We start from the raw sequence: 26,996 nt of genomic DNA, 5'->3' as shown, positions 1-26,996 counted from the left end.
TGTTGAGAAGTTGGAAATCTACAAGCCCAGGAGAGCCCTCATCAGAACCAGGCTTTGCTGACCTCTTGAGGAACGACTTCCAGCCTCTAGAACCAGAAGCCATTGCTCTCTGACACAGCAGCCCTCCTCAACAAGAGTCCTTCCTCAGTGTGTGGATTAGTTATGGAACTTTCCTGCTACCTGGTGGACAAACCCCTGTATGAGTATGAGTGCTTGTACTATAAAAGGGTTTGTCACTCCCACGAATACGCATGCGGTCATGACCTTAAAAATGAAAGACAGCCAGGTGGTGGCATGTGTCTATAATCAGTGCTTTGGAGTCCGAGTCAGGCAGATCAAAAGACTGAGGCCAGCGCGACTGTATCATGAACTCTATATAGTGACTTCCAGGTCAGGCTTGGGCTATATGGAATGAGTGTCTGATTTAAAAATGCTAGCACACGGGAGGTAGAGGTAGGGAAATCAGGAGTTCAAGGCCAGTTCCAGCTTCGTAAAGAACTTGACACCAACTATGACTGGGCTGTGGTTGCCTCAAACAAATGAGGGGAACTGTTGAAAGGGAAAGGGGGACCAGGCTCCTCCAGAGGGCAAACTGGAGCACAGGAGGGGTGTGATACAGTCCAGACTCTCTGGTGCTGGTTTTGAAGAAGGACACCACATGACAAGGGGGGCAGACAGCCCCTAGGGTTGTGCCTTGCCTTGTCTGTTAGCAAGGAAGGGGGCTTCCTCAGACTGAATTTATCCAACACTGACCGTGGAAGCCATTCTTCCTCAGAGCCTGCAGCAGAAGCACAACGTGGCTGAAATGCAATTTAACCTGTGAGACCCGGAGTAGATACTACCCAACTGGCCTGACCCTAAATGAGCATCGTGCGCCAGCCTTATCATTGCAAACCAAGAGCCACCACACATCTTTAGCAAAGAACTTCAAATCATCTCTCCCAGCAAGGTACCAGCAATCAACAGTTGCGATCTCTTTTTTAGAAATAAACCCAGGCCACACACCAGCACCGCCTCCATCAGACAGGAGTGCCACCTAGCCAGACTGACCCCTTTGCTTCTGGGGAAAAAAAAAAAAAAAAAAAAAAAAAAAAAACAGCGGCAATGACTTTTGTTAAGGTGGCTCTGATCACAGGCTCCCAGAAACGCCTCTCCCAAGCAAAGCTGTCCTCCAAACCCCATGTGATGGGGCACAGCTTCCCTCTACAAAGTGTTTTATAAAGATCTACAAACATTCTCTCTCAGGGCATCTGACCAGGTACTTCCTGACCTCACAGTGACTCTGGCACCTGCAACTCCACAGAAAACCCCCCTTTTGTGATGCCCAGTTTGCAAGGCAAGCTCTGGTTCCTTGTTTGATATTGGGTGGAAAACCACATGGTTCCTACACTGGCCAAATGTATCTATGAGCAGGCGGTGTCATCTCTTTAAAAAACCTCCCCAGTCCATGAGACTCCCCGGCTCCACCGGCTCTTGGTACTTCCTGGATTACCCAGGTAGGCCCTAGGAGCGCACGCCTTTGCTTGCTGAACTCTGCCCACCGGGCTCCAGCCTCTGGATGTCCATTTATCTGGTGGCTAGCTGGCTGGCTATCCTCTGTACCCTCTGTATACCGGGCGGGGGATCACCAATGTATAGTTCCTTTCCTGGGAAACCAGATCTCCATGCTGACCCCAGAAACAATCCTACCCAGGCTTCCAAAGGTGGCTTCGGAGAATGGAAACCACCTGAACTTTCCTTCCGTGCCCTGGTTGGCCTCACGGGAGGCAGGAGGAAGCTCGCTCAAAGCCGGCGGCCCCCAGCGCGGGCTGGCGAGCCACTGGGCGGCGCCTCTCGTCGTGGTCACGGCGGGGACGCCAGGGCACTGGGCTTTTTGTGACAAGAGCATCGGGTGACAGACGGGGCTGACTATCCGGCGGCCGGGGCGAAGCGGGCGCGGTGCGCTGCGGGCCGCGGCAGACAGGGGGCGGCCGCGCCCACTTCCTCCGCCGCTCCCGCACCCGCACCCGGCCAGCCGGCGGTGGCGCACCCGGGTGGCAGTGCTGCGCGCCCAGACCTCCCCGGCGGCTGCGGCGGCGAGGCGGCCCTCGGCGCGCTCGGATAACCCCACCGCGCGCGCCTTGCGACCCGGCGGCCGGCGGAGCGTTCGGCTGCCCGCATGGACGCGGCGCTGAAGCGGAGCCGCTCCGAGGAGCCGGCGGAGCTCCCGCCGCCCGCCCGGGAGGTGGACGAGAAAGAGGAGGAGGAGGAAGAGAGGATGGAGCAGGGCCTGGAGGAGGAGGAGGAGGAGGTGGACCCCCGGATCCAGGTAGGGCGCGTGAGAGATGCCCACGGGCCCCACCTCCCCGGGACTGCCGCGGGGAGTCGGCGTCTAAGCGGACACCCGCTTTGCATCCCCGCGTGGAGGCCGCTGAGGTCCAGGAGCGGCACCGAGGCTTGGGAATACCCCCCCCCCCCGGTTTCACGGTCTCCCCGCGGGAGGTGGCAGTGCCTGCGTGGACGCGGCCTGATTATTTTCGGGGATCCCTGCACACCCGCGGCCCAACCCCGAGGGGTCCTCGCAACACACCCCGCGGTTCAGGGCGGATTGCAACAAAGGGAAAAAGGGGGCGGGGGCCGAGCGGAGTCGGGGTACCTTTGGCGCGGGCTCTCGGTGCCCTGAGCATTGCGCAGCCTCCGGGTTTCGGAGCAGCGTTACCCGGGCCGCGTGGACGCGGACACCGCGGTGGGCGAGTGGGGCCCGGTGGTTGCCGCCTGCCTCTGTGGCGGCGTGGGCTGCACCGGTGCCCGGCGCCGCGCGAGCCCTCACCTGGCGGAGGTGCCTGCCCGGCCTCAAGCTGCCTTGCTCCTTTGGTTCATCGTCAACACACAGAGGGCTTCGTTTGTCAACGTGTTGCACTTGGCCTGGAACTGTTTAAAACCTTGCTTTTCCTTGAGGTCGGGTGTGAACATCAACTAGGGACAGCTGATAGGCAAAGCAGACGCGTGGAGGCAGAGAAGGGAATGGCTTGGCTTTCTGTGCCTCCATTTGCAGAAGAGACGGTTTAAAAACAATTTCCAGGCGAGATCCAGGAGTGACAGCCTAACCTCTTCACCCTCCGAAGCCCAGCAAATTCCATTCCATGACCCATTTTTTTTATTCCCTTTTCATATATATATGAATATATATATATGAATATATATAGCTATTAAGCATGTTCTGCGATTTCTGGATCGGTAATTGGCTTTAAGTGCACAGGGGAAAAAAGGCTTGTTTTTTAATTCAGTGGTTACATTTTAAATTGCTTGTTTAGTCAAATTAACACATTAAAGATCAGTGGGAAAACCTTCTCCTTAGCTACTCTGTTAATTCAGACCATGGGTTTGGACCAGGGAATCTTGTGGTTTTGGCGTGTGTTAGCAAGACCGTTTTTTTACAAAGTAGAGACGAGTTAGTTAACTTCATGTTGGCTACTTCTCACAAAACGTCAGGTTGTAAATGTTTAAAAAGAGCAGGATTAAAGCTAGTTAACCAACAACATCCCCCTGCCAGGTAGGGTGAATAATGGGCAGTTAGGGGGGAAAATTCATATCTTTATTCGGAAAGAAAGACCCACTGATTGAGTTAATGCTAGAAGTCTGTCCTTGGCTTGCCTGGCTCATTGGGGTTGTGATTTGGGTTGGCCTGCAAGGTTGTTCTTTAAAGCCGAGGGTGCTGTTTTGACTGGGAACTTGCTGTTTGCAACAGCTGAGTCCACCTGGGGGAGAGGGGGATGACCTTTCAGGGAAAGAGGAGGACACTGTGTCAGGAGGTTTTAGAGATACTCTAGAAACAAAAGGCTATCCTTCAAATCTCTCTCTCTTTCCATCAGGGAGAACTGGAGAAGTTAAACCAATCCACGGATGACATCAACAGACAGGAGACTGAACTTGAGGTACGAAGAGCTGGGCGGCTGTTCTTGGGTGAAACAGTGTCAGTCACCTTTGACACTGGGCTGGTGAATTTTGTTTTAAGAGCCTGAGGCCGACTGCAGGAGGCCCCATGCTAGAATGCTGAGCACCAGCGTGTGTGCCTGACAGTAAAACACACCCGACTCCAGGCTGTGGGCGGATGCATGTGGATCCAATTTCATGTGTTGTTTTTCATTATGGGGATTCCATTGGGGCTGCAATCAAGGACTGAGCAGAGTATTAAGCAGTGCTTACGCCCCAAACATCCCCGTATCTGGAAAAGCCAGAGGAGTTGCGATTTAGCCGAAGTCCTTAATGGAGAAGAATGAGTGAGCTCACATCTTTTCTCTGCTTTACTTAAGGTGGCCTCTCCCGTCCAAGCTTGGAACCTTTAAGGCTTGCTCAGACTTAAGACAGATAGTTTATCTCCCCATAATAATATTATGCCCCTCTTTCCACTTCCCAGCCCATTTCTTTATTGTCTGCTTGTGTAGAATATAATTACCTTAATGGTAGCAAAAAGCTGTTTGGACTGGGAAGGGCTTTCCTGCTGGGGGAAATCTTGGGAGATAAGATCTTGAATTTGAGGATTTTCCAGCTTTCCTGTCAACAAGTTTGGGTTCTTTGTTTCTAGTAGGGGTTGGGGTTAGTGGCCAAAGTGAGGAGGGCCTGCTGTTGTGAGATCCGGATTTCTACAGCAGAAATAACAAGCAAACAAGCAGTGCCTAAGAAGGCAGAGAACACCAGGCCCCTCAGAGCGAGGGTGCGGGGGATGAGAAGAGTACTTTGCTGGAATTTACTGGCAGCCTGCTTTCTGATAGCACAGCCTTGGAGATAGCACAAACGCGGCAGGCTGTGTGTGCTAAAGTGGTTCTGGGGCTGTGTGAAGGCTGATCCATCACCAATTCCCATCTGATCTACCGGAAGGAATGGGCGAACTTTGTGAAGCTGGGGCCGTTGAACTCTCAGAATCTCGGATTTCTAAAGCATTAAACAAACAAGCAAAAATAACTTCGCCATTTATTTTTAAAGAGCAAGAGCACAAATCAAAGGTTTTCCCTGAGCTTTCTTTTGGTCCCATTACAACAGCCCAGAGCTAGGCAGTTGGCAATGGGAGCCAAAACAAGAACAAAAACATTCTCAAGTAGACTTGGCTGACGTCAACGTTCAGGATGTACTGGAGGATGGCTTTGAACTCTGGATCGCTCATCCCTAGGTCCTGGGGTTACAGGCCTGTACCGCTATGCCCAGACACCCTGAACCTTCAATTTCTGCATCCCAGATGTACATAGGCAAGTTAGAGATTAATTTTGTTTTTTGTTTTGAGGGAAAGTTTTGGCTTGTTGATGTTTGCAGCATCGGAATGAATCTCAGGGCCTTATGCTGGACAAGCATTCTACTACCGATGGACTCATGAGACCAGGGATGAACAGAGAGGAGGAACAGCTGGCTAGGCATGGCTTGCATTCCTGCAATTCCAGCACCTGCGAGGCAGAGGCAAGGAGCACCAGGAATTGAAGGTCACATAGCTATAAGCAAGTTTGAGGCACATGACTGTCTCGGGAAGGGAAGGGAGGAAGGAAGGAAGGAAGGGAAAGAAAGGGAGTAGGGAGAGAGAGACAGACAGACACGGACCGACCATTGAGACAGAGGCAGAAAGCTAGGGATGGCAAGAGGGTGGTCTGGCTTTCTGTTTCAGTTTCCAAGAGAGATGATAATAGCCTCGTTTGTCTGTCCCTTATGCTTGCTCAACCACTGCTGGTCACCATTCTTGGTAATGAACAAGACAGTCCCATAGCCCCATAGCTCATTCTCCATGGCATCTGCCTAATGAGGGTTAAGGTTGGTATCACGTGTTGAACTCTTTCTAGTCCTCAATCCCGAATTCCACAGATTTGGTGTGTGTCACAGGAAGCCACTGGGCAGGTGTTTCCTGCCAGACTGTGGGGCCCATTTGGAGCCCTGGTGTATTCGGGACAGAGCTTACAGAACGGATCTCTTTCTATGTAGAAAGGGTGTTTACTCGAATGGTTTACAGGCTGTGTGGCCCAGCTGCTCCAGCAATGGCCGTCTAACCGTGGAAAGTCCAAGCATCAAGTAGTTGCTCAGTCCACATTGCTGGTCTTTGGCATCTGCCAGAATCCTAAGAAGTTGGCTCAAATGCCAGTAAAGGGATGGACCTGCCAGCGATTGAGAGTGAGCAGGCAGAAAGCTCCCTTCTTCCATGTCCTTTTACACAGGCTGCCGGCAGAAGGCGTGGCCCATATTAAATAAAGGTGGATGGACTTTCCCACCTCAAAATGCCCAGGATTAAAAGTGAGTCTTCCACTTTACATGACTTAATTTAGAAAAAAAATCCCCTCAACAGGTGTACCCAGCTTGGCTTTTAGTGACTTACAGACGTAGTCAGTTGACAACCAGGAATTCACGCCAGAGTGCTGTGAGCTGTGGGGTGTGACAGGGTAGCCTGGCTGGGTTGTGTTTCTGGGTGGCCTTCTTCTGGTATAGTTACAACCAGGACCAACTCCAGAAGTGTTAGACGAGCCACAGAGGCAATGTAAAAACTCCCTAGTTGCTGCATTAAAAATTACGAAAGACTGACCTGGCAGTGGTGGCCCACGCCTTTAGTCCCAGCGCTTGGGGGGCAGAGGTAGGTGGATCTCTGAGTTCGAGGCCAGCCTGGCTTACAGAGGGAGTTCCAGGACAGCCAGGCCTACACAGAGAAACCCTGTCTCGAAAAGCAGCAACAATTACAAAAGACACAGGGGAAATTAATTCAACAGGAAGTCACTAATAACAATGATTAACTTGGGAGGGTTGGCAGTGTGGCTCAGAAGACCGATACTGCCTGACATGCCCAAGGCCCTGTGCTCAATCTTGGGGGGTGAGGGGGAGCCTGTATATGACCCTTTCATTGGTGGTGCTGTTGATGGAAGCTGGGACCCCAGACAATCTAGGAAGCCCTCTTCTCCCAAGCTGTAACTCCAGCAACCACAGACGTTTTGTGTGCCACATCTCCAGAATTGGTGCAGAGCTTTGGCTCTGAGCGCGTTCCCTTCATAGCCCTACTGTGTTTGAGAACTCAGTGGCTGTGTGCAGTCCTGGCCTGGAAGTGTTTCCTGTCAAATTCCTGATCATCTTGCTCAAGTCTGGAGGTCAGAGCTGTGTTTGTGTGAAACCCTGGCCTCCAGCTTTTGTGTCAGGAACTGTGTGTGCATGGATGAACCATCCAAAGCCTTGCCCTCTGTGAGTTTCTGCTTTTTGTTGGGCCGAGGAATGGGGAGCTGGGTTAATGCCATGTTGCAGACTCCCAGGCAAGCATCCACGAACAAGGTCAGCACAAGGAACAAGCAGGCTGGGGTATATGTTAAACAGGCGTGGGTAGCCAAGCGTGCGTCTCTGAGATCCTAGCGTTTGGGAGGTACCCTCAGTTACATGGGTGAGTTTGAGGCCAGCCTGGGCTACATGAGACTCTGTATACAAAATCAAAATGTACTGCAGAGATTGAAACAGCAGGATTACTGTGAGTCCAAGAGCGGTGGGCTGTGGTATGAGACCCTGTCCCAAATCTTAAAAAATAGATACATTTTCAAAGGTCCGGTATTTGACTAGCAGTGAACAGGTTCAGCATGCACTAAGTTAGTGATCACAGCTGTGGCTGAGAGTGGGTTCCACATTAAGACGGCTCTCCAGCATGGTAGCTCATGCCGATAGTCCTAGTGCTTGGGAGACTGAATCAGGGTTTTAACATTGTCCCCAGCCTACTGATCCCAGTACTTGGGAGGTGGGGGGCCATAGGGTGGAAAGGGTCAGCCGTTCTGTCTCAACAAAAACAAAGATACCTATTCTGCCAGGCAGGGAACTACAGACTATAATCCCGGCCCCTACTTAGAGGGTGGAGGCAGGAAGATAGCAAGATCTACCTAGATTATAGGGAGAGTTCAAGGCTAGCCCAGCAACTGGCTGGGACCCTGATTCAGAGCATGTAAAGGGCTGGGGATGTGGCCCAGTGGTTAGATCGATTTCCTAGTGTGTGGTAGACCCTGGTTGCAATCCCTAGAACCCAGACCCCCATAAAAAACCAAATACACCTATCCAATATATATTACCAAATCACTGGCATTCAATAACTGATGCTCATTTATCTCCCATTTATTCCATGTCTTTCAACACATTAGGTATCACTGTGGTATTAAGGCATTTGTTGGCCACTGCCTTTGTGTGCGTGTGTGCGTGCTCATGCATGCCTGTGCATGTGTATGAGTGTGTGTGTGTACAAGCGTGCATGAGCGCATGTGTGCATGCCTGTGTGTGTGTGTGTGTGTGTGTGTGTGTGTTCTACTGTGTGCAGAGCTTCCCTTTAATCATCCATCACCTTAGCAAACAGCTTCCCTGCCTCAAGCCACAACTCCTATCCACAAGCTTTAATCTATGGGCGCCATTCTTTTCTGGCTGCCAGGAGAGTTCCCTCAGCAGTGTTTGTCAGACGTACGGTGTTCACCACTGAGGCGCCCAATGACTGTAGCTGATATCTGAATTCGCTACTAGCTTTCTATTACTGTGATACAATGTACAAGATAATCAACTTGCAAGAAGGGAGGAGCCCGCAGTTTCGGAAGTCTCAGTCAATTGGTTGACCTCAGCATGCCTGGAACTGTTGTGAAGTATATTGTGGTGGGAATGTGTGGTAGGGATTCGTTAGGCATTGTCTTAATGTAAAAAACAAAACAAAACAGGATGCCACAATTGACCCTAACTTTCTGGTGTCTCCAAAGTGCTAAAATTATAAGAGTATGCCACCACACCTACCTGGATAGAGTTACTATTTAAACAAACAAAAACCAAAAAACTTCTTTTTTTTAAGGGGGGGGGGAACAGGTCTTGCCATATAGCTCTGGCTGTCCTGGAACTCACTCTGTAGACCAAGCTAACCTCAAACACACAGAGATCCACCTGCTTCTGCCTCCTTGGTGCTAGGATTAAAAGTGTGCACCACTGTGTCAGGCCCTTTAAAAAGTATTATTTTTATGAAAGTGATGTGTGTGTGTTTCTGTCTGTCTGTCTGCTGTCTGTCTGTCTGTATACAGTGCCACAGATTGCATACGGAGGTCAGAGGACAGCTTTGTGCAGTCAGTTTCTCTCCTATCACGTGAATGGTTCTGGGGTTGGGGCTCAGGTCGTCTGGCTTAGCCGCCAGCACCTTTAACTGCTGAACCATCTCCGCTGTCTGTCCCCTCTCACTGTAAATATTTGCTAAAACAGATGAGGTACGAAATTTCTAAGTATAACTAGAGCCAAGATTTACAGTAATCACAATAATACCATTATGCTTACGTATGCATACATGTGTGTAAAAATACCCTAAAAACCCTGTTTTCGGCATTTCTCCTTCGTGTTCCGGAAGGAGGCTGTCCTAGGGCTGTGAAGTAGATGGAAGGGAGCAGGGGTTGAAGGTCCTGGGCACCTGCTAGTTAGTCATTCAGCTCCTGGGCTGTTGTCAACAGCTGCCCCCTCCCCCTGGGAGGACGGGAGATAGAACCCTGGCCTTGTGAGCGTCTGTCTACTTCCCTTGCTCTCAAGACGAGAAGAAGATGCAGTCTTGCAAGGTGGCTTGAAATTAAATCGCTGGAATCCCCTCCAACTTGCATAAGGCCTGTGCTCAAAACCTGTCTTTTCCTCCTCCAGGAATAAGCAAACATTTCACTTAGGAAAACAAAAAACAGAAATGAAAATAACAGCTATGTTTTGAGCTTGGGAACTCAGGGATTAGGAGGGGGGGGGAAAGAGGGGGCCGATTATCGACAGCCTGACTTCTGTCCCTAATGGATTATCAGCACGAGTCATAAGAGAAGAATACCTTCTTTAAAGGGCAGTGCTGTCACAGCCTACCGGTGTCTCCTCTGCATGTAGGCGTGGTGGGCACTAGGCCAGGAAAGGAAGCTCCTGGTGCTCCGAAGAAAATGCTGGAGAGCATTTGAAGTGATAGCTGGCTGAGAGAAGGAGCCAATAACTGTGTCTAGAAGTGGGTTCCAAATTCTAGGCCTTGGTGAGTGGCAGGTCAGCTGGGCTGGGTGAAGCCTGCCTGTGTTCTCCACAGGAGGTCTGGTTGAAATGAGTCTCATCCCCAAGGTTTTTGTGCAGCAGAAGACTGAGCGCATCCAGTGGTGTGGACGGGACTCCTGTTTAGACACCAGGGCTTCGGGGATTGACGGGATGTGAGACCTGTATCTGCTGTCACAGGTTGCCATCTCTGGGGTTGGAAGCGTGTACTCAGAGTGGGAGAGGTTCCAAAAGAGAGCCTGGAGAAGGCTCTGACAGGATGGAGGCCATCAAAGTCAAGGCCTAAGGAACTCAGGTCATCTTTTTTTTTTTTTTTTTTGAGACAGGGTTTCTCTGTGGCTTTGGAGGCTGTCCTGGAACTAGCTCTTGTAGACCAGGCTGGTCTGGAACTCGCAAAGATCCGCCTGCCTCTGCCTCCCGAGTGCTGGGATTAAAGGCGTGTGCCACCACCGCCACCCGGCTACTCAGGCCATCTTGAAGTAACCCTCCAGAGCAGCCCAGAGGCGGCGCGCTGCCTGTGCGTGAGGACTGTTGCGAAGGTCACTGCTTTTTGTTTCATCGTTAGCTGCAACAACGGAAGCCTGTTGTCCCACAGAGCAGGAGGCCGGGAGTCCAAGGCTGGGCTCCCTTCCAGCCCGCACATGGCTACTTCTGGCTGCATCAGGAAGAAAGCAAGCAGCTGTCTGGCTTTCTTCTTGCGAGGACCCTGATCTGTGAAAAAGAGCCTCACTACTTGTGCCACTACTTAAAGACCCTGTTTCCAAACACAGTGGGACAGGGACCCAGTGTCTCAGTCAGAAGTGTTTAATTTTTTTTTTTCATTTTTCTTGGTGGAGCACCGCTGCGGCTTTGAGAAAGGGGTTAAGAACTTAGTAGAGAAACAGGTTGAACGGCTGTGTCCATTTGTATTTGAAGTTAGAGGTTTAGGATGAAAGTCTGCTTCTGTTACCGGGCATTTTAGCAGCTGACTGGTTGTATACAGACAACAAGTCTCTGGGAGACCTCCAGTGGGCCTGCTGCTCTCCACCTGTTGCTTTGGATGGGTGGGTGAGTGTGTGTGTGTGTGTGTGTGTGTGTGTGTGTGTGTGTGTGTGTTATGCTGAGCTACATTTCCCAGCCTACTTCTTTTATTTTTTTAATTTCAAGCCAGGATTTCACAAGCTTTGTTTTCCAGGCAGGCCTCAAGCTCACTCTATAGCCAAGCCAGGCCTTAAGCTTGCAATCCTCCTGCCTCAGCCTGCAGCGTAGCTGTGGTTACAGGTCTGTGCCACCATGGCCCCTAGAATAACGGTGCTCAGGCCTTGTGCATCGTCTATGCTCCTGCCTGGGATCCTGTGAAAGAGGAATCATTTGACTTGTGTTGAGCGATTGGCTTTGGATCCCATATTCCTCACTTACTAGCTGTGAGCCCTGGAGCCGGTCGTGTGATGTGTGAGCCTCGGTTTCTTCCTGTGTAAGACAGCTATGTTGAAACTTGGCTGTGAGATTAAGCCTGGAGCTGTGGAGAAGGGAGCAGATGGACAGGAAAGACCGTGGCTTTGGTGGCAGATGATCTGATGACTTTGGACAGTCGTTGGTACCTTGACATTCCAGTCCCGTCTGTGACTGTAGGGAGGTGGTGATTCTTGTCCAGGTCCTCAGGTGGCTTGGAGAGCGAGGGGAGATGCTGGGTGAGCGGTTACTTGGAGGGTCATCCAGGTTGGAGGGCTTACCGGGTGTTAGCTAGCAGGAGGGCTGAGACCTGCGGGATGCTGGACAACAAAGATTCCGGTGAGTTGTCCATCTAGGGCTAGGCTGGTCTGGTGATGGCTCTGCTGCCCTGCCCTAGCTATGGACAGTTTTTGGTCAGAGAGATGGTGCTGGTTGAGGAACCAGAGAGAGGGCTTGTACTGGCCAGGGTTAGGTAAGGAGACCTTTGCAGTCACGAGGTCAGCAGGGCTTTGTGCTGAGGCCATCTGCTGGGTGGAAGAAACAGCCTGGTGGGTGTGGTGATGCATGCCTATAATTCCAGAGCTCGAGAGAAGGGAGGATCGCCAAGGTCATCCTCCACCAGGTACCCAGGGCATGGCCTCTCTGTACTACCTGAGAACCTGTCTCCAACGAAATAACGTAGCAGAGATGAGCTTGGTGCCCTGGGTGAGCTCTGGGTACACTTCCTCCTGGGGTTTGCTCATAGGTACCCAGCAGGTGAATGCTTAGCAGCGAATGACCCCATTATGGCTGTGTGACACAATGCACTGGGCCTCATTCCAGGGATGGCTAATGGTGTTGCTACTGGTTGTTTGATCGAGGAGAGGGCTGCAGCATGGTGGGGAATCCCAGGAAGGGCTTTTGTCTGTTCTAGATGCGTCTTTTTTGTTTTTGTTTTCCCAAGACAGGGTTTCTTTGTGGCTGTGGAGCTGTCCTGGAACTAGCTCTTGTAGACCAGGCTGGTCTCGAACTCACAGAGATCTGCCTGCCTCTGCCTCCCGAGTGCTGGGATTAAAGGCGTGCATCACCACCGCCCGGCTATAGATGCATCTTTAATGATGACTGACAGTATGAGCGCCTGCTATGTGCCAGGGCCTGTTAAGCATCAAGTCCTCAAAACAGTTTTATGATACATTTTTTTTTGCCTCAGTTTCACAGGTAACAAAACTAATGCAGAACCAATGCAAGTACCATGCCTTTAATTCCAGCCCTCGAGTGGCTGAGATGAGAGGAGGGTGGTGAGTTCAAGGCCAATCTGGGATATCCTATTTCAAAGAACCCCCAAACAACCACTACCCCCAAATCAATTGGTCAACCATAGAAGCCGAGTTGTCTTTCCCTATGACAGCTCTGGGAGCTGTGCTGTTCTTAGGATAACCTTGAGAGCTGTGTCTGTCCTTGATAAAACATAAGCTGTGTTCTCCTTTCCTTTCCCACAATCTGTGCACTTATGAAGGTGTTATCTCATGAAATTATAATGGTCTGCCATTTTTTAGTATGTTTACACTTTAAAATTTGGGACATGGTCTCCCTGTGTAGCCCTGGCTGGCCTGGAACTCACGACCCTGCCTCCTATGTGTACACCACTACATAGGCCTACGTTAACATTTTCAGACTGGCATTTACCGGTAAGTCTGGGGAGAGGAAACGGGTCTTATATAACCCAGGCTGTCCTCAAATGCCTGCTCCTCCTGCCTCCGTCACACAAGCTCTGGGATCACAGCTGTGTACTATTATACCCAGCTGTTGGTGCCCTTTAGTGTTAAAAGGGGATGATGGGTGGCCATGGGCAAATGGGTACGTTTTGGAAACTGCCCCAACAGCGTGTATTCACGGGACACACATAAAAACCAAAACTAGCCTGGTGTTTGTGGCGCACACCTTTAATCCCAGCACTCAGGAGGCAGAGGCAGGCGGATCTCTATGAGTTCGAGGCCAGGCTGGACCGACAGCCTCCAAAACAATACAGAGAAACCCTGTCTGGTAAAACCAAAAAAAAAAAAAAAAAACAAACCAAAACTAACCTGGCGCTGGTGGCACACACCTTTAATCCCAGCATCCCAGCACTCGGGAGGCAGAGGCAGGCAGATCTCTGTGAGTTCGAGGCCAGCCAGGTCTCCAGAGCGAGTTCCAGGACAACCTGAGAAACCCTGTCTTGAAAAAACAAACAAAAAACCCCAGAAAAACCCAAAACTGTATGTAAGGTATATGCAATGAAAGAATGTGCATGTATTCCTACTGTGGGCTAAATGATGTGCACCGACCACTGCCAATTCGGGCTGAGTAGATTCAGAGGTTGACAACTGCCAATTAGTGCTGAGTAGATTCAGAGGTTGACACCGAGTCTTCCGAACTGTAAGCGGGAGCTCACACCTGCAGTCCCAGCGGCGCAAGTCTTAGGAGAATAAGGAGCTCAACGCAACCCCGGCTACATAAGACCCTGTCACAAAGATGACGCTGGCGAGTCATTTTTAGTAGTTTGACACTGCTGTGGCATTTTTTTTTCTTCCTGCGTTTGTTTTATTATGTTCTTAGAAATACCGGTTCACAGTGGAGTTTAATGACGAATCTGACATCTCATAGTTTGGGAAGCATGGTTCCAAAACATAAGACTCTGCACTCAGGTGGTGTCACTGGTTATTGCTGCTGCTGGGAAGACTGGTGCCTTTATTTTCAATGACTGCATTTCATCGTCTTAAGCAGGGGGCTGGGGGAAGAAATGAAATCTATTATAAAAAAAGACGCTTTCTATGCCAAAGAAACTAATTTCTCCTCTCCCCCGGCCCCTCCCCAGAGACGGGGTTTCTCTGGTAGCCCTGGCTGTCCTGGAACTCACTCTGTAGACCAGGCTGACCTTGAACTCAGAGATCCACCTGTCTCGGCCTCCCGAGTGCTGGGATTAAAGTCATGCATCACCACGGATGGACAGGAAACTAATTTCCATGGAAGGGATTTTAGGAACCATAAACACTGTTGGGAAGTCTTGGGATCGATAGTTCCTGTCTTAGTTGTAAATGAACCCCAGTGTTGGGCGGGTTGTAAGTGTTGTCACTCGGGAAGAGGGGATCTCTGCGGAGGAAGTTTCCCCATCAGACTGGCCTGTGGTACTTTTGTTTGCTTGATGGCTGTGGTGCCACCGGTGGGCGGGTGGTCCTGGGCTGTATACGAAACCGGGCTGAGCAAGCCGGTAAACCCAATTCCTTCAGTTCCCGCTTTGGTTTCTCTCCATGATGAACTGTAGCTGTAAGATGAATAAACTGCTCCTTTCCTAAACTGCTTTTGGTGGCAGTGTTGTTATAGCAACAGGAAGCAAAACCAAACTAGAATGGTAGGGTTGCTTGGTGAATCACTGCGTCATTATGCTCATTGTAGTGATTCATGGGGAAACAAGGGCTCAAAGGCATTTTTAGGATGGTCGGTAACCAAGAAGCCCTCGTTTCTGTGGTTGATGGAGAGCAGTAGGAAACACTGAAAACAGTAAGAATATTTAAACAGTCCAAATCAGCTTCTGCTTGTATCAGTATTTGAATACCTCTGCTCCGTCTCTGTTTTTGGAAACACCCTCCTGTAGCCCAGGCTAGGATTATAGGTGTTTTGTTTGCCCCATCCCCACTTGGTCTCTTGAGCTAGGTCTCACAGAGTGGCCTGGAACTTAAAAGATCCTCCTGCCTCTGCCTCCCCAAAGTTGGGTGACAGGTGTACAGCACCATGCCCAGTTTATCTGAGTCATTTCTGAATGGACCAAAGGGTTGTGAGCCACAGGTAGGATCAAGTGTCTTATGAAAGGTTCAAGCCTTGCAGGAATTCATTCACTTATAGCCACAGTAGCAAATGATACAGTCTGGGCTTTGGCTAAAAAAAACAAAACCAAGTAATCCTGAAACTGACACCATGACAGAAAAAAAAAAATTGAACATCTCACTTTGAAGCTGTGGAAACCCATGAAAATGTTCTTGGGTCCTCAGCTGGGACCCCTCTTCGGGTCACACACGCCTGCCATTGTACTAGCTGACTGTGTACAGCCGGGTGGCTGTATCCCGGGTTCATCCAAGGCCGCAGCCCTGTCTCTGAGGTGTGGCGGTTGACAGATTCAGCATTGTCTCCGGGTTTAAGAATGATCAAAGTGCGGGTGGTGGTGGCGCACGCCTTTAATCCCAGCACTCGGGAGGCAGAGGCAGGTGTATCTCTGTGAGTTCGAGACCAAGCCTGGTCTACCGAGCGAGTTCCAGGACAGCCTCCAAAACAATACAGAGAAACCCTGTCTCGAAAAACAAAAAAATAAGGTCATTAAAAATGATCAAAGTGACAGAGCGCTCTGGTCCCCGTGGGACTGTAACCTTTTAATACTAAGCCATAATGTTCTTTTTTTTCCCTTCTCAGCATTTATTGTGGGGACGTTTAAAGTAGTGCTGTGTGTGTGTGTTTTGGCTGGGTGCGTTAAAACATCTCTCTAACCTCAGTCTTTGACCTCGGGCCCAGTTGCCTTACTCAGCCCTTTTTTTTCCCTTGGACTTCCTCATTCTTCCCATGGATGTTTCTGGCAGTGAGAACGGGCGGTGCCCCTCACCTCCCCCTCCCCCAGCGGATTTTTACCAAGGGCTACAGAAATCCGCAAAGCAGTTCTTGGAGAGCCTGGTGAATCAGCCCCTTTCATTTCCTTAAGGGAAGATGGAAAATATGTGTTCCGTTCCTGTCCGGAGTTTTCCTTTGCTGCGTCTTGCTGGATTATCTAAGAGATGCTCATGTTTGCACTGACCGAAATTAACTGCTAGCAGGCAGACAATGAGAGGAACATCCGCCGTTTTGTTGCCGCCGTGGAAGTGGGACCGCTCTCATTGTCAGATCCAGCCACAGCGTGATGAATGGGTTCCCTTGGCTTTGTACAACCCACTTCTGTGGCCCCGCAGGCGGAGAGACTCCGGTTGTTGTGATAGATTTGAAGCCACAGGTTGAATGTCTGTCCCTTCTTTGGGCTTTGACTTTGTTTTTTTTGTTTCGTTTGAGAGAAGAGATGAAATGGGTGGTGGCGGTGTTGCTCTTTCTGGCTGCATCTGCCACCTTTGGAGGTGACAGCAGCCATTTTATTTAGGCAGTGGTTTGTGCGTCAGGATTTGGAGAGGAGGCAGCAACGAGGCTCAGCTGTCCTGTCCTGTCCTTGCATGAGGACTTCTCTTACAGTCGTAGCCAAGTAGTGGTGGTTGGAGCTGTGGTCGTCTGAGGGTCTGGAGACATCCACAATGGCCTACTCAGGTGCCTGGAAGGTTGCTGGCCCTTGGCTGGGAGTTAAGCTAGTGGGTTTTTTGTTGTTGTTGTTTGCTTGTTTTTCCAGACAGGGTTTCTCTGTGAAACAGCCCTGGCTGTCCTGGAACTCACTTTATAGATCAGGCTAGCCTCGAATTCACAGAGATCTGCCTGCCTCGGCCTCCCAAGTTCTGGGATTAGAGGTGTGCCACACCACTACCCGACAAAACTATTGGTTTTAACTGGAGCATTGGCAAGCACCTTTCCAATACGATGATCTCAGATCCTCTGACTTTCTTAGGATATGTGGCATCTCCCAGAGTGCCGGTCCCAAGATGACCGCATGGAAACTTGACTGGTTTTTTTTTTCCTGTTCAATCCTTTGAATTTTCAGCATGGCGCTTCTACGTTTTTTTCTGGGTCCAAGCACTGACAGACCCATCTCCAAGGGCTTCCCTAGCGGGAGCAGTGCTGAAGAATCCTTGGTCCTGTTTAGGAACTACCATACGTATGGGGGCCACAGAGACACAGCGCCTCTCCTTTGGGGGGGGAGCAGACTTCACAAGCAGCATATATGTCACCGTGTTATGTATTTTTTTGAGAGGCCCTTTAATGTTTAACCACCCAGAAAAACAAGGACTTTGGTTAGAACGCATTGTGACCGGAGGCGGGCCAGCCTCACGAAGGGAGAGGGAGCGATGTTAGCAGTGCTGTTCTGTGGGTCTGGATTGGACATAGGGGGTTTTGTTGCTGCTTTGCCATTTCGTACAAATTGTGCTGTAACAGCCCTCGAGAGATGGCTGGGTAGGTGAAGGCGCTTGCCAAGCCTGACAGCTTGAGTTGGATCCCTGGGACCCACGTGGCAGGAGAGAACCAGCTCCTGCAGGTTCCTCTCTGACCTCCACGCACATTCCATGACATTTGTGCAGGTGTGCACGCATACACACACGCGCGCACACACACACACACTATATCTATATATACACACACATATATATGCAAATATAGTTTTTTTAATTATGCTCTAATTTCAGAGCCTGTTGGGAAAAAAAAGATATGAGTACCACCTAGAGCAGAGGGAACAGAAGTTATGCTTGCTGAGTTGGAGGGTGCTTCTTGAAGGTCTGTGGCCACTACTGCCTTGTTGCACCTTTCCTTTCTTTGCTGGCTGCTGGGTCTCCTAGAGAAATCAAATCCCAGTGTTGAGTCCCTCTGCTGGAAACTGGACCTGCTTCCCCAGCTGGAACTTAATCAAGAAGCTGCACTGCAAACACTGTGAAACTTGGAATTAAAAAAAAAAAAAAAACATCTAGGAGAGTCTGTTCCGGTAGGGAAACAAGTAGAAAGAAACTGTGTAGCGTCACATGGTGGAGGCTGCTGTTTGCCGCCTCTAAAGATTGATTTACCTGCCGGGCAGTGGTGGAGCACGCCTGTAATCCCAGCCCTTGGGAGGCAGAGGCAGGCAGATCTGTGAGTTCGAGGCCAGCCTGGTTTACAGAGGGAGTTCCAGAACAGTCTCCAAAGCTACACAGATACACAGAGAAACCCTGTCTTAAAACCACAATGGCAACAAAAAGATTGATTTACTTTTTTTTTTTAAATATAGGATCTTAGTATATATATCCTGGCTGGCCTGGAACTCACAGAGATCCATCCACCTACCCACCTGCCTCTACCTCCCAAGCACTGGGATTCAAAGTGTGTGTGTCACCATGACCTGCTCTTTTATTTTAAATTATGTGTGAGTCTGTGTGTTTAGGGGGAGGGTATGCACATGAGTGACTTAGAAGCGAGAAGATACCAGAGCCTGTAGAATTAGAGTTACAGGTGACTGCGAATTGTGACACAGATCCTGGGAAACGAACTCAGGTCCCCTTAACCCCCTAGGCATCTTTACAGCTCCAAAAGAGTTGTTTGTCTTAGCTATTCTGAATTTAATTTTCTTCTCTTTCAGAGGCAGAAGTCGATACCTATCTGGCAAGGGCTGTTCATGGTTAAAGGGTGTTCATACAATGTCGGGCATGGTCCGTGGCATGTAGTGTTGAGTCAGGGCCAGTGCTGCCCTTACCTTCTCTTGTTGACTCACCTGCATACAAACGGTATTTAGGGAGAGCTTACTGTCAGTTAAATATTTCACCGCTGTCTCTGGTGTGTCTGTAAAGTGGTGGCGGCAGACTTTCTGCACACCGTATGTCCAGTGCTCCCCTTTCCTTCCACGCCGATGGCTCTGTCGAGGAGGGCGACAGACCGAAAGCCAGCAGAAGTGACGGGGCACAGCGCAGCTTGTCTGGAAACGCTGTGGTGGGTGGATGCGGCAGTGCCAGATGATCTCAGAGCTTCCCGAGGCTGGGCTGTGAACCTGCCCAGGCTGCCCTGGTTCTAAACTCGCCTCTTGTAAAGTGGACCTTGTATTTGGGACGGCTTGACTGGCGGTTGGAACACTTGCCTGGCTAACGTGCGCAATAGCTACATGTCTGAAGTTTAATGGCCCAGATTTGTTTCTAAGCACAGGTCTCTCAGAGTAGAAACAGTTAAACCTCTTGGCCTAAACGTGGAAACCATCTGCTTGTGGTTGAATTTGGTGAAGCTGCACAGCTTTAGCGACTCTGCATCCTCGTACTTGAAGAACCCTGTGGGTTCAAGAATGTGTGTGTGTGGCTGACCTACAAAAAACCCCCCAGGGCCTGCCAAGTGTCTCCAACTGCGTTGCCCTGGCCTGAGCCCATAGTGTGGCCATCATTGTAGCCCCTCCTGAGGGGCATGCCTGACTGACCCCTGCATTGGGTGCTCGCAGAGGCTGAGTGAAGCGTTTCTTCCCGTCTGGGGAGCTTTGGGCCTTGGGTGTGGAAACATTCCTTCCTAATGGCTTTAGCCCCGTTCTTGTGGCTTGGTCCTGTAGCATTGGTGACCTGAACTGAAAGGGAGCCCTGTCCCAACTAAGGGGCATTCTGCAGAATCACTGCCCCATGTTGTTAAAACCAGCTCAAGCCTGTGAAAGATGAGACTAAGGAGTTGAGATCAAGGGGACCGTAGAAGGGTGGGATAAGATAACTAGGCGAAACGTGTGAGCCCCGGGGAAAGCCGTGTGAGCTGCAGGGAAAGCCGTGTGAGCTGCAGGGAAAGCCGTGTGAGCCCCCGGGAAAAGCCGTGTGAGCTGCAGGGAAAGCCGTGTGAGCTGCAGGGAAAGCCGTGTGAGCCCCGGGGAAAGCCGTGTGAGCTGCAGGGAAAGCCGTGTGAGCTCCCGGGGAAAGCTGTGTGAGCTCCCAGGAAAGCCGTGTGAGCCCCGGGGAAAGCCGTGTTCCCCCCCTCCTGTCTCTCACTCCTTCTCCCCCTCCTCCTCTTTCTTAGTGTGATCCGGGCTGGCCTACAAGCCACACTTCTCTCCCCTCAGCCTCTCCAGTGCTGGGATTATGGGTGTGTGCCCCCAGGACGTGTGTGAGATGGCCGATGAGTGTGCGTGGTCACGGATCGGATCAGTAGCGATGGGTCGGGGTGAAGGCTCTCATTTTGGTCACTGCACTATCGTGTCAGGCGATAGCTGCGTCTTCATAAAATGCACACCAAGTGTTCACATCTCCACCTTACCCTTACTTCTTCCAGATCTGAAGTTATTTTAGAATGAAAACCTTTTTTTAAAGCCTTTCTCCCTGGGGTCTGGAGAGGGGGCTCCATGGTTAAGAGTGCTGGCTGCTCTTCCAGAAGACCTGGGTTTTCAATTCCCGGCACCCGCGTGGCCACTAACAACTGTCTTGTAACTCCCAAGATATGACACCCTCACACGGACACATGCAGGCAAAACACCAATGCACGGGAAATAAAAAATAAATTTAAAACATAAAAAAACCCACCAAATCCTAAAGCCTTTCTTCCCATTCCAGTTTTGACTTGGCTGCATGTTCAAAGGGAGGCTGTGGTTTTCTGTATGGGCTAGGAACTCATCTGCCTGTGCAGAAGCTAGTCAAATTAGAGTCACCTGGAGCCCTTCTGCATGGAGGGGATGGATTCTGCCAAGGCCTAAAATGTCTTTAAAGCCAGCCCCCCTTTAGTTATAGGGGACCCTGCAGGAAGAAGCTGTGCTGGCCTCTGTCTTTTCTTCCTCTTGGTTGAGAACCAGAATGTGTCCTGTGAGGCCATGTAAGGCTTGGGTTACGGAGCAGAACCTGGCCCAGACACCACAGCTGTCTGGAGCCTGGTACCTGCCCATGTTCAGACACCTCTGTGCTTGCCGAACTGTCCCCTCAGAGTTCTTAAAGGCCATTGGAGGTCGTTCCTGGGACCCAAGGGAGGAGGGAAGAGTTGTTGGGTCTTTCAGGGAGACCCTGGATTTCCCAGAGATCATGGTTTATGCTTGCTGTCTTCTCACAGTTAGCTGCCATGTGCCTCATCCTCCTCCGACTGACACACGCAGGGACCACGCTACTCTGTCCCAAGCAAGAGGCCACGGACACGGCTCCCCTGTCGCCTCTTGCTCTAGTCTGTGCTGCCGTCTTGATTGCCTTGTCTCTCCTGGTTTTCTGTGCTCTGGACTCTCTGGAAGGGGGGGGGCTTGTGTCAGAAACACGGCATCGGGGCTCCCTGGTGTGTGTGTGTGTCTGTGTGTGTGTGTATGTGGACAGTCCTCAGGGAGGGACCCGGCAGGATTGGCGGCGAGGGGCGGGGGGAGCCTCAAGTCTCCACTACCAAAGTCAAGGCTTAAAGCGGAGAAAGAACGTGTGACCGACCAAGGGGATGGGGCTGTGATAATAGATAGCGCAGAGATCCAGAGGTTTCCCTGGCTTAGGGTTTTGTGCTTTCCCCTTCTTCCTGCGCATTTCCTCTGTGGCTGTGGGGGCCCTTCTAACCACGGTGTCCTTGTCCCTTGTCTTCAGCACATGGAGCGGGACCTGTGAGGCGGCCAGGAGTGTTGTGGACTACACGGGGCTGGCTCCAGCCTCTGCGGCTCTTCACCCTGTTTCTCAGGCCCTCATGCTTGGCTCAGCCTTTCGGGCTTGTCTCTCCCAGCCCTGCTCTACCCCGGCATAGTCAGTCAGCTTCGGCTGCTGTGGGGTTCTGAAGGCTCCCCTTGTCACAGGGCTGTGGGGCGTGGACTGAGGGAAAAATCTGATCGACGGTGGCAATAATAGCCGGAGTCCTGGGATAGGACTGTGCTGTCCCGTGGGGCAGCCCCTAGCCACGTGCAGTTGTTGAAGCCAGAGCTTAAGAGAATTAAAAAATCTGTTCCTTTAGCCACCTGTGGTTACGGCGCCAGCCTCTCAGCCTTGCAGATAGGTCTCTCAGCCAGCCGTGAGCACTTCCCTACCCCTTACACGTGGTTCTGAGTGCTTTCCTTGCGTGTGTTAGGAGCTCTCACAAGCTCTCAGGGACTGGATCAGACATCTTGGGGAAAGCACAGTTTGCACTGAGCTTGCTTTAAACAGCCCCGGTGCCCCACCACCAGCCGGGAAGTCACAATGCTTCCGCATCGCCCTGGATCATGACCACCATTCTAGTTCATCCCCAACACTGGGTAACTTCTTGTTGGTACCACTTCGGCCGTGTCTTGGGCCTTGTACTACTTGTTTTTCTAAACCGGTGTTTATTTTTACTTCACCTTGCCCTAAAAGGAAGCTTCGTTATTATACATGAGCAACCATCCAAGAAATGGCAAAAAGAAAAAAATTATTTTCTCTTCAAGACAGGGTTTCTCTGTGTAGGCTTGGCTGTTCTGGAACCCACTCTGTAGACCAGGCTGGCCTCGGATTGACAGAGATTCATCTGCCTCTGCCTCCTAAATGCTGAGATTAAAGGCATGAGCCACCACTGCAATTTTTTTTGTGTGTGTGGTTTTTTTTGTTTGTTTGTTTGTTTTTGTTTTTCGAGACAGGGCTTCTCTGTATTGTTTTGGAGCCTGTCCTGGGACTCACTCTGTAGACCAGGCTGGCCTCGAACTCACAGAGATCCGCCTGCCTCTGCCTCCCGAGTGCTGGGATTAAAGACTTGCGCCACCAGCGCCTGGCTCCACTGCAAATTTTTAAAAAAGCAAATTAAAAAAAAATAGCCCTAATTTGGACTAGAGGTCAGGTGTGGTAGCTCACAACTATAATTCCATCACTTTCAAGACTGAGGCAGGAAAGCTGCTGACTTTGAGGCCAGCCTAGGCCTGTCTCAAAAAAAAAAAAAAAAAAAAAAAAGGATAAAAATCCCAAGCCAGCAGACAGTAATAACAACATGGGCTGGGGACGTAGCTCAGTTGTAGAACATTTATCCTGTATGTCTGAGCCCTGGCTTCTGTCCCTGCTACAGGACATTCAGAATAAAATAAATAACACGCCTGTAGAAGAGTGACGGTGTGGGTGACTCTCAGATGATGGCTCTTCAGAGTCCATCAGCGCTCTCTCTCTTTCTCTCTCTCTCTCTCTCTCTCTCTCTCTCTCTCTCTCTCTCTCTCTCTCTCTCTCTCTCTCTCTCTCTCTCTCTCTCGCAGACTCTGTACCAGTCCCCTTAAGATGAGCCCAAAGATGTGAGGGCACCCAACAGTGTGCCCCTCTGTAGAAGTTAGGACGGTGTAAAAGCATTTCAAGAAGGAGCAGCGACTCCGTTGCTCAGTTCCATACTGTCTCCCAGGTTCCAGATGTATCTTTGCAGAGCCAGCCCGTATGTAATGGCTGTGATGATGTACCACGCAGCACATTTGAAGCTTTGGGGGCTTGGGTCACTTTTAATCTCCAATAATCACTGGGTATCCTAAAGAGTTTGTGAAGCCCCAACTGCAGTTGCCATATATGCTGGAAATCAAATCTTGTCCTTCTTGTTGTCTTGAGGCAGGGTCTCACTGTGCAGCCCTAGCTGGCCTGGAATTCGCTTTGCCGACCAGGCTGGGCTTGAACCCCCAGAGAACTGCCTTGCCTCTGCCTCTGAGTGCTGGGGTTTACAGGTGTATGCCACACCATGCCTGTCTCTTCTTTCTTTTATTTCTCTCTCACGGGGTTAGGGAGTGGAAATCCAAATTGTGTTTCATCACAGTGGAAGTGTTTTTTTGTCTCTTGTCTGTGTCCTGTTTCTTGCAATGCCAGAAGCCACATGGCTTCTGGAAAACTCCAGGGGACACTCATGAGAGGATGAAGGTGAGAAGACAAAGGAACACAGCCAGTGAGATAGTTCCGTGACTAAAGACACTTGTTACACCAACGCTGATGGGAGAGGACCAACCGTACCCCCAGCGTCACCTGACGGCCACACACACACACATACAAACATCCACACTAAATAATTTTTAATGGCTTCATTTTTATTCTACGTGCATTGGTATTTTGTCTGCATGTATGTCTGTTGGGGCATGTCAGGTGTCCTGGAACTTGAGTTACAGACAGTTGTAAGCTGTCATGTGGGTGCTGGGAATTGAACCCAGGTCCTCTGGATGAGCAGCCAATAGTGCTCTTAACCACTGAGCCGTCTCTCCAACCCCTACTAAGTAAATTTCTTAAGAAGGAGGAAGTCGAGTCTCGTTTGATTATGAAAACGGGTTCCAACATCAGGCTCCTGGAGAGGTCTCAGGGACTTCCTTCCCGGTGGACTCTGCAGACCACGCCTAAGGTGGGAAAACCACTAGAGACCACTGCACGCTGGGCTGGAAGGTTCTCTGTGTAGCGTGAGATACCGACCAGGCAGCCTCAGAGAGGTCATGTCATCTGGCTCCAGCAGTCTTATCTGAATGCTGGGGCTGTGGTTCCTGTTGAGCCTGTCTCACAGGGTCATTTCCAGGCTCAGCCTGTGCCACTGAGGCCTCTCTCCCCAAACTAAAGCTGTGTGTTTCTAAACAGCATCACCAAGGAGACTTTGCCTTTGAAGTATGTGTCACCCCTGATATGTAGGACAGTTATTTTTAAAAATCTGACTTCCTGTCTTTATGCCACTGGCTCTGGGGACACCTCCATGAAACCATTCGTTATTCTCAGTTTACAGGCAAGGTGGTTGAGGCTTGGCTGAGTCGATTGGCCAGGAAACAGGGACTTGTCCCCACTATAGTGACGCTGACACCCTGTTCCCGAGGCATGCTGGCTCTGGGTAGTTTAGCTGGAATTCTTATCTGATGTGGGCTTGCGTTTTTGACATACTGACACATTCAAACAAGGAGATTGCCACTGTCAGCGACTCTCTGCTTAAATAAATTACCCTCCATGTGAGTCACATAGGCTTCGAAGATCTAAAGACACCACACAGGGGAAACCAGTTTAGAACTCCTTGGAGTGCAGATTTTTAGATCAACTGGGTTGCTGGGTGTGGTGGCACACACCTACAATGCTAGCATTTACAAGTGGAGGCAGGAGGATTATGAGTTCCACGACATCCTGGGCTACATAGCAAGCCATCTCAAAACAGCAGATCACCAGTCTGGAATGGTAAATGGCTTCCTTTGTTTTTGTTGTGTTTGCTTTGGCCAAGCTGGCCTTGAACTCCAGATCCCCCTGCCTCTCCTGGGTTCTGGGAACTATAGGCGTGTACAAGCATGCCCAATGGCTCATGTGTTTTGACGGAAGAAGACCTGCCCATCTACCCAAGGCATTTGTCCTTAGGAATTACCTGGTCTTCTCGGATCGTTTTCCAGGGGAAACAGTTTTCTGTGTCCTCAATCCTGAAACAGCCCTACTCCACCTTAGAGGATCCTTTGACTGTGACATAGGTGACAGAGAACTACAGTGAGGTCTTTTCTTGAACTAGGGAACGGAACGGGAAGCACGAGTCTCGCAACCAGCTGTTCAGGCAGTATTTAAGGCAATCTCTAGTTGAGTTAGATCCCATCAGCTCTGCCCCTCCAGCAACCAACCACGCTTAGCTACAGTGCTGTGCCCCAGATGGTACGCAGGTTGGCCTCTCTCTCCCTCCCCTCCTTGATGTAACTAATACAGTAACTGACTGTGCGGTTGATGGAGGTCCAGTTCTGTCGAGCTTGAACCGTTAGGGGGGAGATGGTGGTGGTCTGTCTCAGGGAAGAGGGTAGTAGGCTGCAGGGCTGCCGGCCCCTTCTTGATGCCGATGTTCCCCCGTCGGGCTTTCTCCTGGTTCCAGCGTGGACAGTCACCTTCTCCGAGCTTCCGTCTTGTCCTTTACCCACCCCAGTGGGAGAGTTTCTTCTGCTGAGTTTCAGGAAATCTTCAGAATGAAGTCTCATTAGTTCTGATTCCTTGACCTCTTCCCCCACAATCTCTGTGGCTAGGGCGATGCCTTGCTGATTGGCCAGCCTGGGTCACTTGACCACGCCAGAGTTGCTCCATCAGAGACTGAGCCATTAGGATGGGCAAGTGGGGAAGACTTTGGTTTGTGGGCTCCGATGCGTCGGTACTTTGAGGGAATCATCACCCGAGTAGCCACGCTATCTGGCAAAATTAAAGAACTAGATCACTTTGTCTCGGGAAAGATGAACCTGTTAGCTGGGATATCGCTTGGATGGATATATCTGCTGTGGATGGATGGAGCTGATCACGTAATATCCACCAAGTGTGTAGCTCACTGTTGGGGAAATGTGGTTATCAAACCCGTCGTGCCCCCCCCACCTTCTTGAATGGTCACATTTTTAGTACATTTAATACATTTTAGTACAGTTAGCCAGGCTGGTGAGCCCTGAAGAACTGCCCAAGGCACCTTTAGACTCAACCCTGTGACAGCTTGAGAAGACCCAAATAGGATCAGGTCGTCCCCCCCCCCCCCCAAATCCATCACAAGCTATGATCCCAGCCTCCCAGGGAGGCTAAGGCAGGAGGGTCCTGAGTTCAAGGTCAGCGTGGGCTACAGAGGGAAATCCTTTCTTAAAAAACCTGTTCCTACTATCCTGCCCCAGCGTGGGTGATGACTCACAGCCTCTGGAGCTGGCCGACAGCTTGCAGACAACTCCACAGGCGGATTGCCAGTTCTTGCTTGCCGCTTATGTAACTCAGGGGGCCAGGCTTACGGATGCTATAACGTTCTGGGCATGCTGAGCCTCCTGAGTCTTAGGGATTCCCCATTTTCCTCCAAGAGGGAAGGTTTCAGTTTGGAAGAGTTTTGTGTACCCCACAAAAACTGTGATGACCGCGACACAACTGGGTAGAATCCTGTGTCAGAAGTAGGATTTGGGCTCAGGAGCTCCCAAGGGCAGCAGTGGCCACACCTTCGTGTTCTGGAAGGCCACCGGACCCTCCTTCCAAGCCCATAGCTTGAGATGATGAAGGGTATGAACTAGGAGAACTGAGCCAAGCCTCCTTCAGCTCCAGGAGGCCCTGCAGATTCCGCAGGCATAACACAAGTGTGTTAAGGTTAATTGGAAGGAAGGCCCTTCCCAC

General features: G+C 50.6%; 1 protein-coding gene across 1 annotated transcript in view; it reads left to right on the top strand.

Annotated features, from left to right (window-relative positions):
- Positions 1-1,970: 1,970 nt before the first annotated feature.
- Positions 1,971-26,996, top strand: part of Sh3bp5 (SH3 domain binding protein 5) — a 67,856-nt gene continuing 42,830 nt past the window's right edge. The window contains exons 1-2 of the mRNA XM_005085228.4: positions 1,971-2,308; positions 3,852-3,914. Coding sequence (XP_005085285.1) covers positions 2,159-2,308; positions 3,852-3,914 — 213 coding nt within the window. The 5' untranslated portion in view covers positions 1,971-2,158. The remainder of the gene's footprint in view (positions 2,309-3,851; positions 3,915-26,996) is intronic.

Source organism: Mesocricetus auratus, unplaced genomic scaffold (genome assembly GCF_017639785.1).
Source record: "Mesocricetus auratus isolate SY011 unplaced genomic scaffold, BCM_Maur_2.0 Super-Scaffold_100006, whole genome shotgun sequence".
Lineage (NCBI taxonomy): Eukaryota > Metazoa > Chordata > Mammalia > Rodentia > Cricetidae > Mesocricetus > Mesocricetus auratus.
Note: the sequence above shows the minus strand (reverse complement) of the source record. Positions and strands in the feature narration are given on the sequence as shown.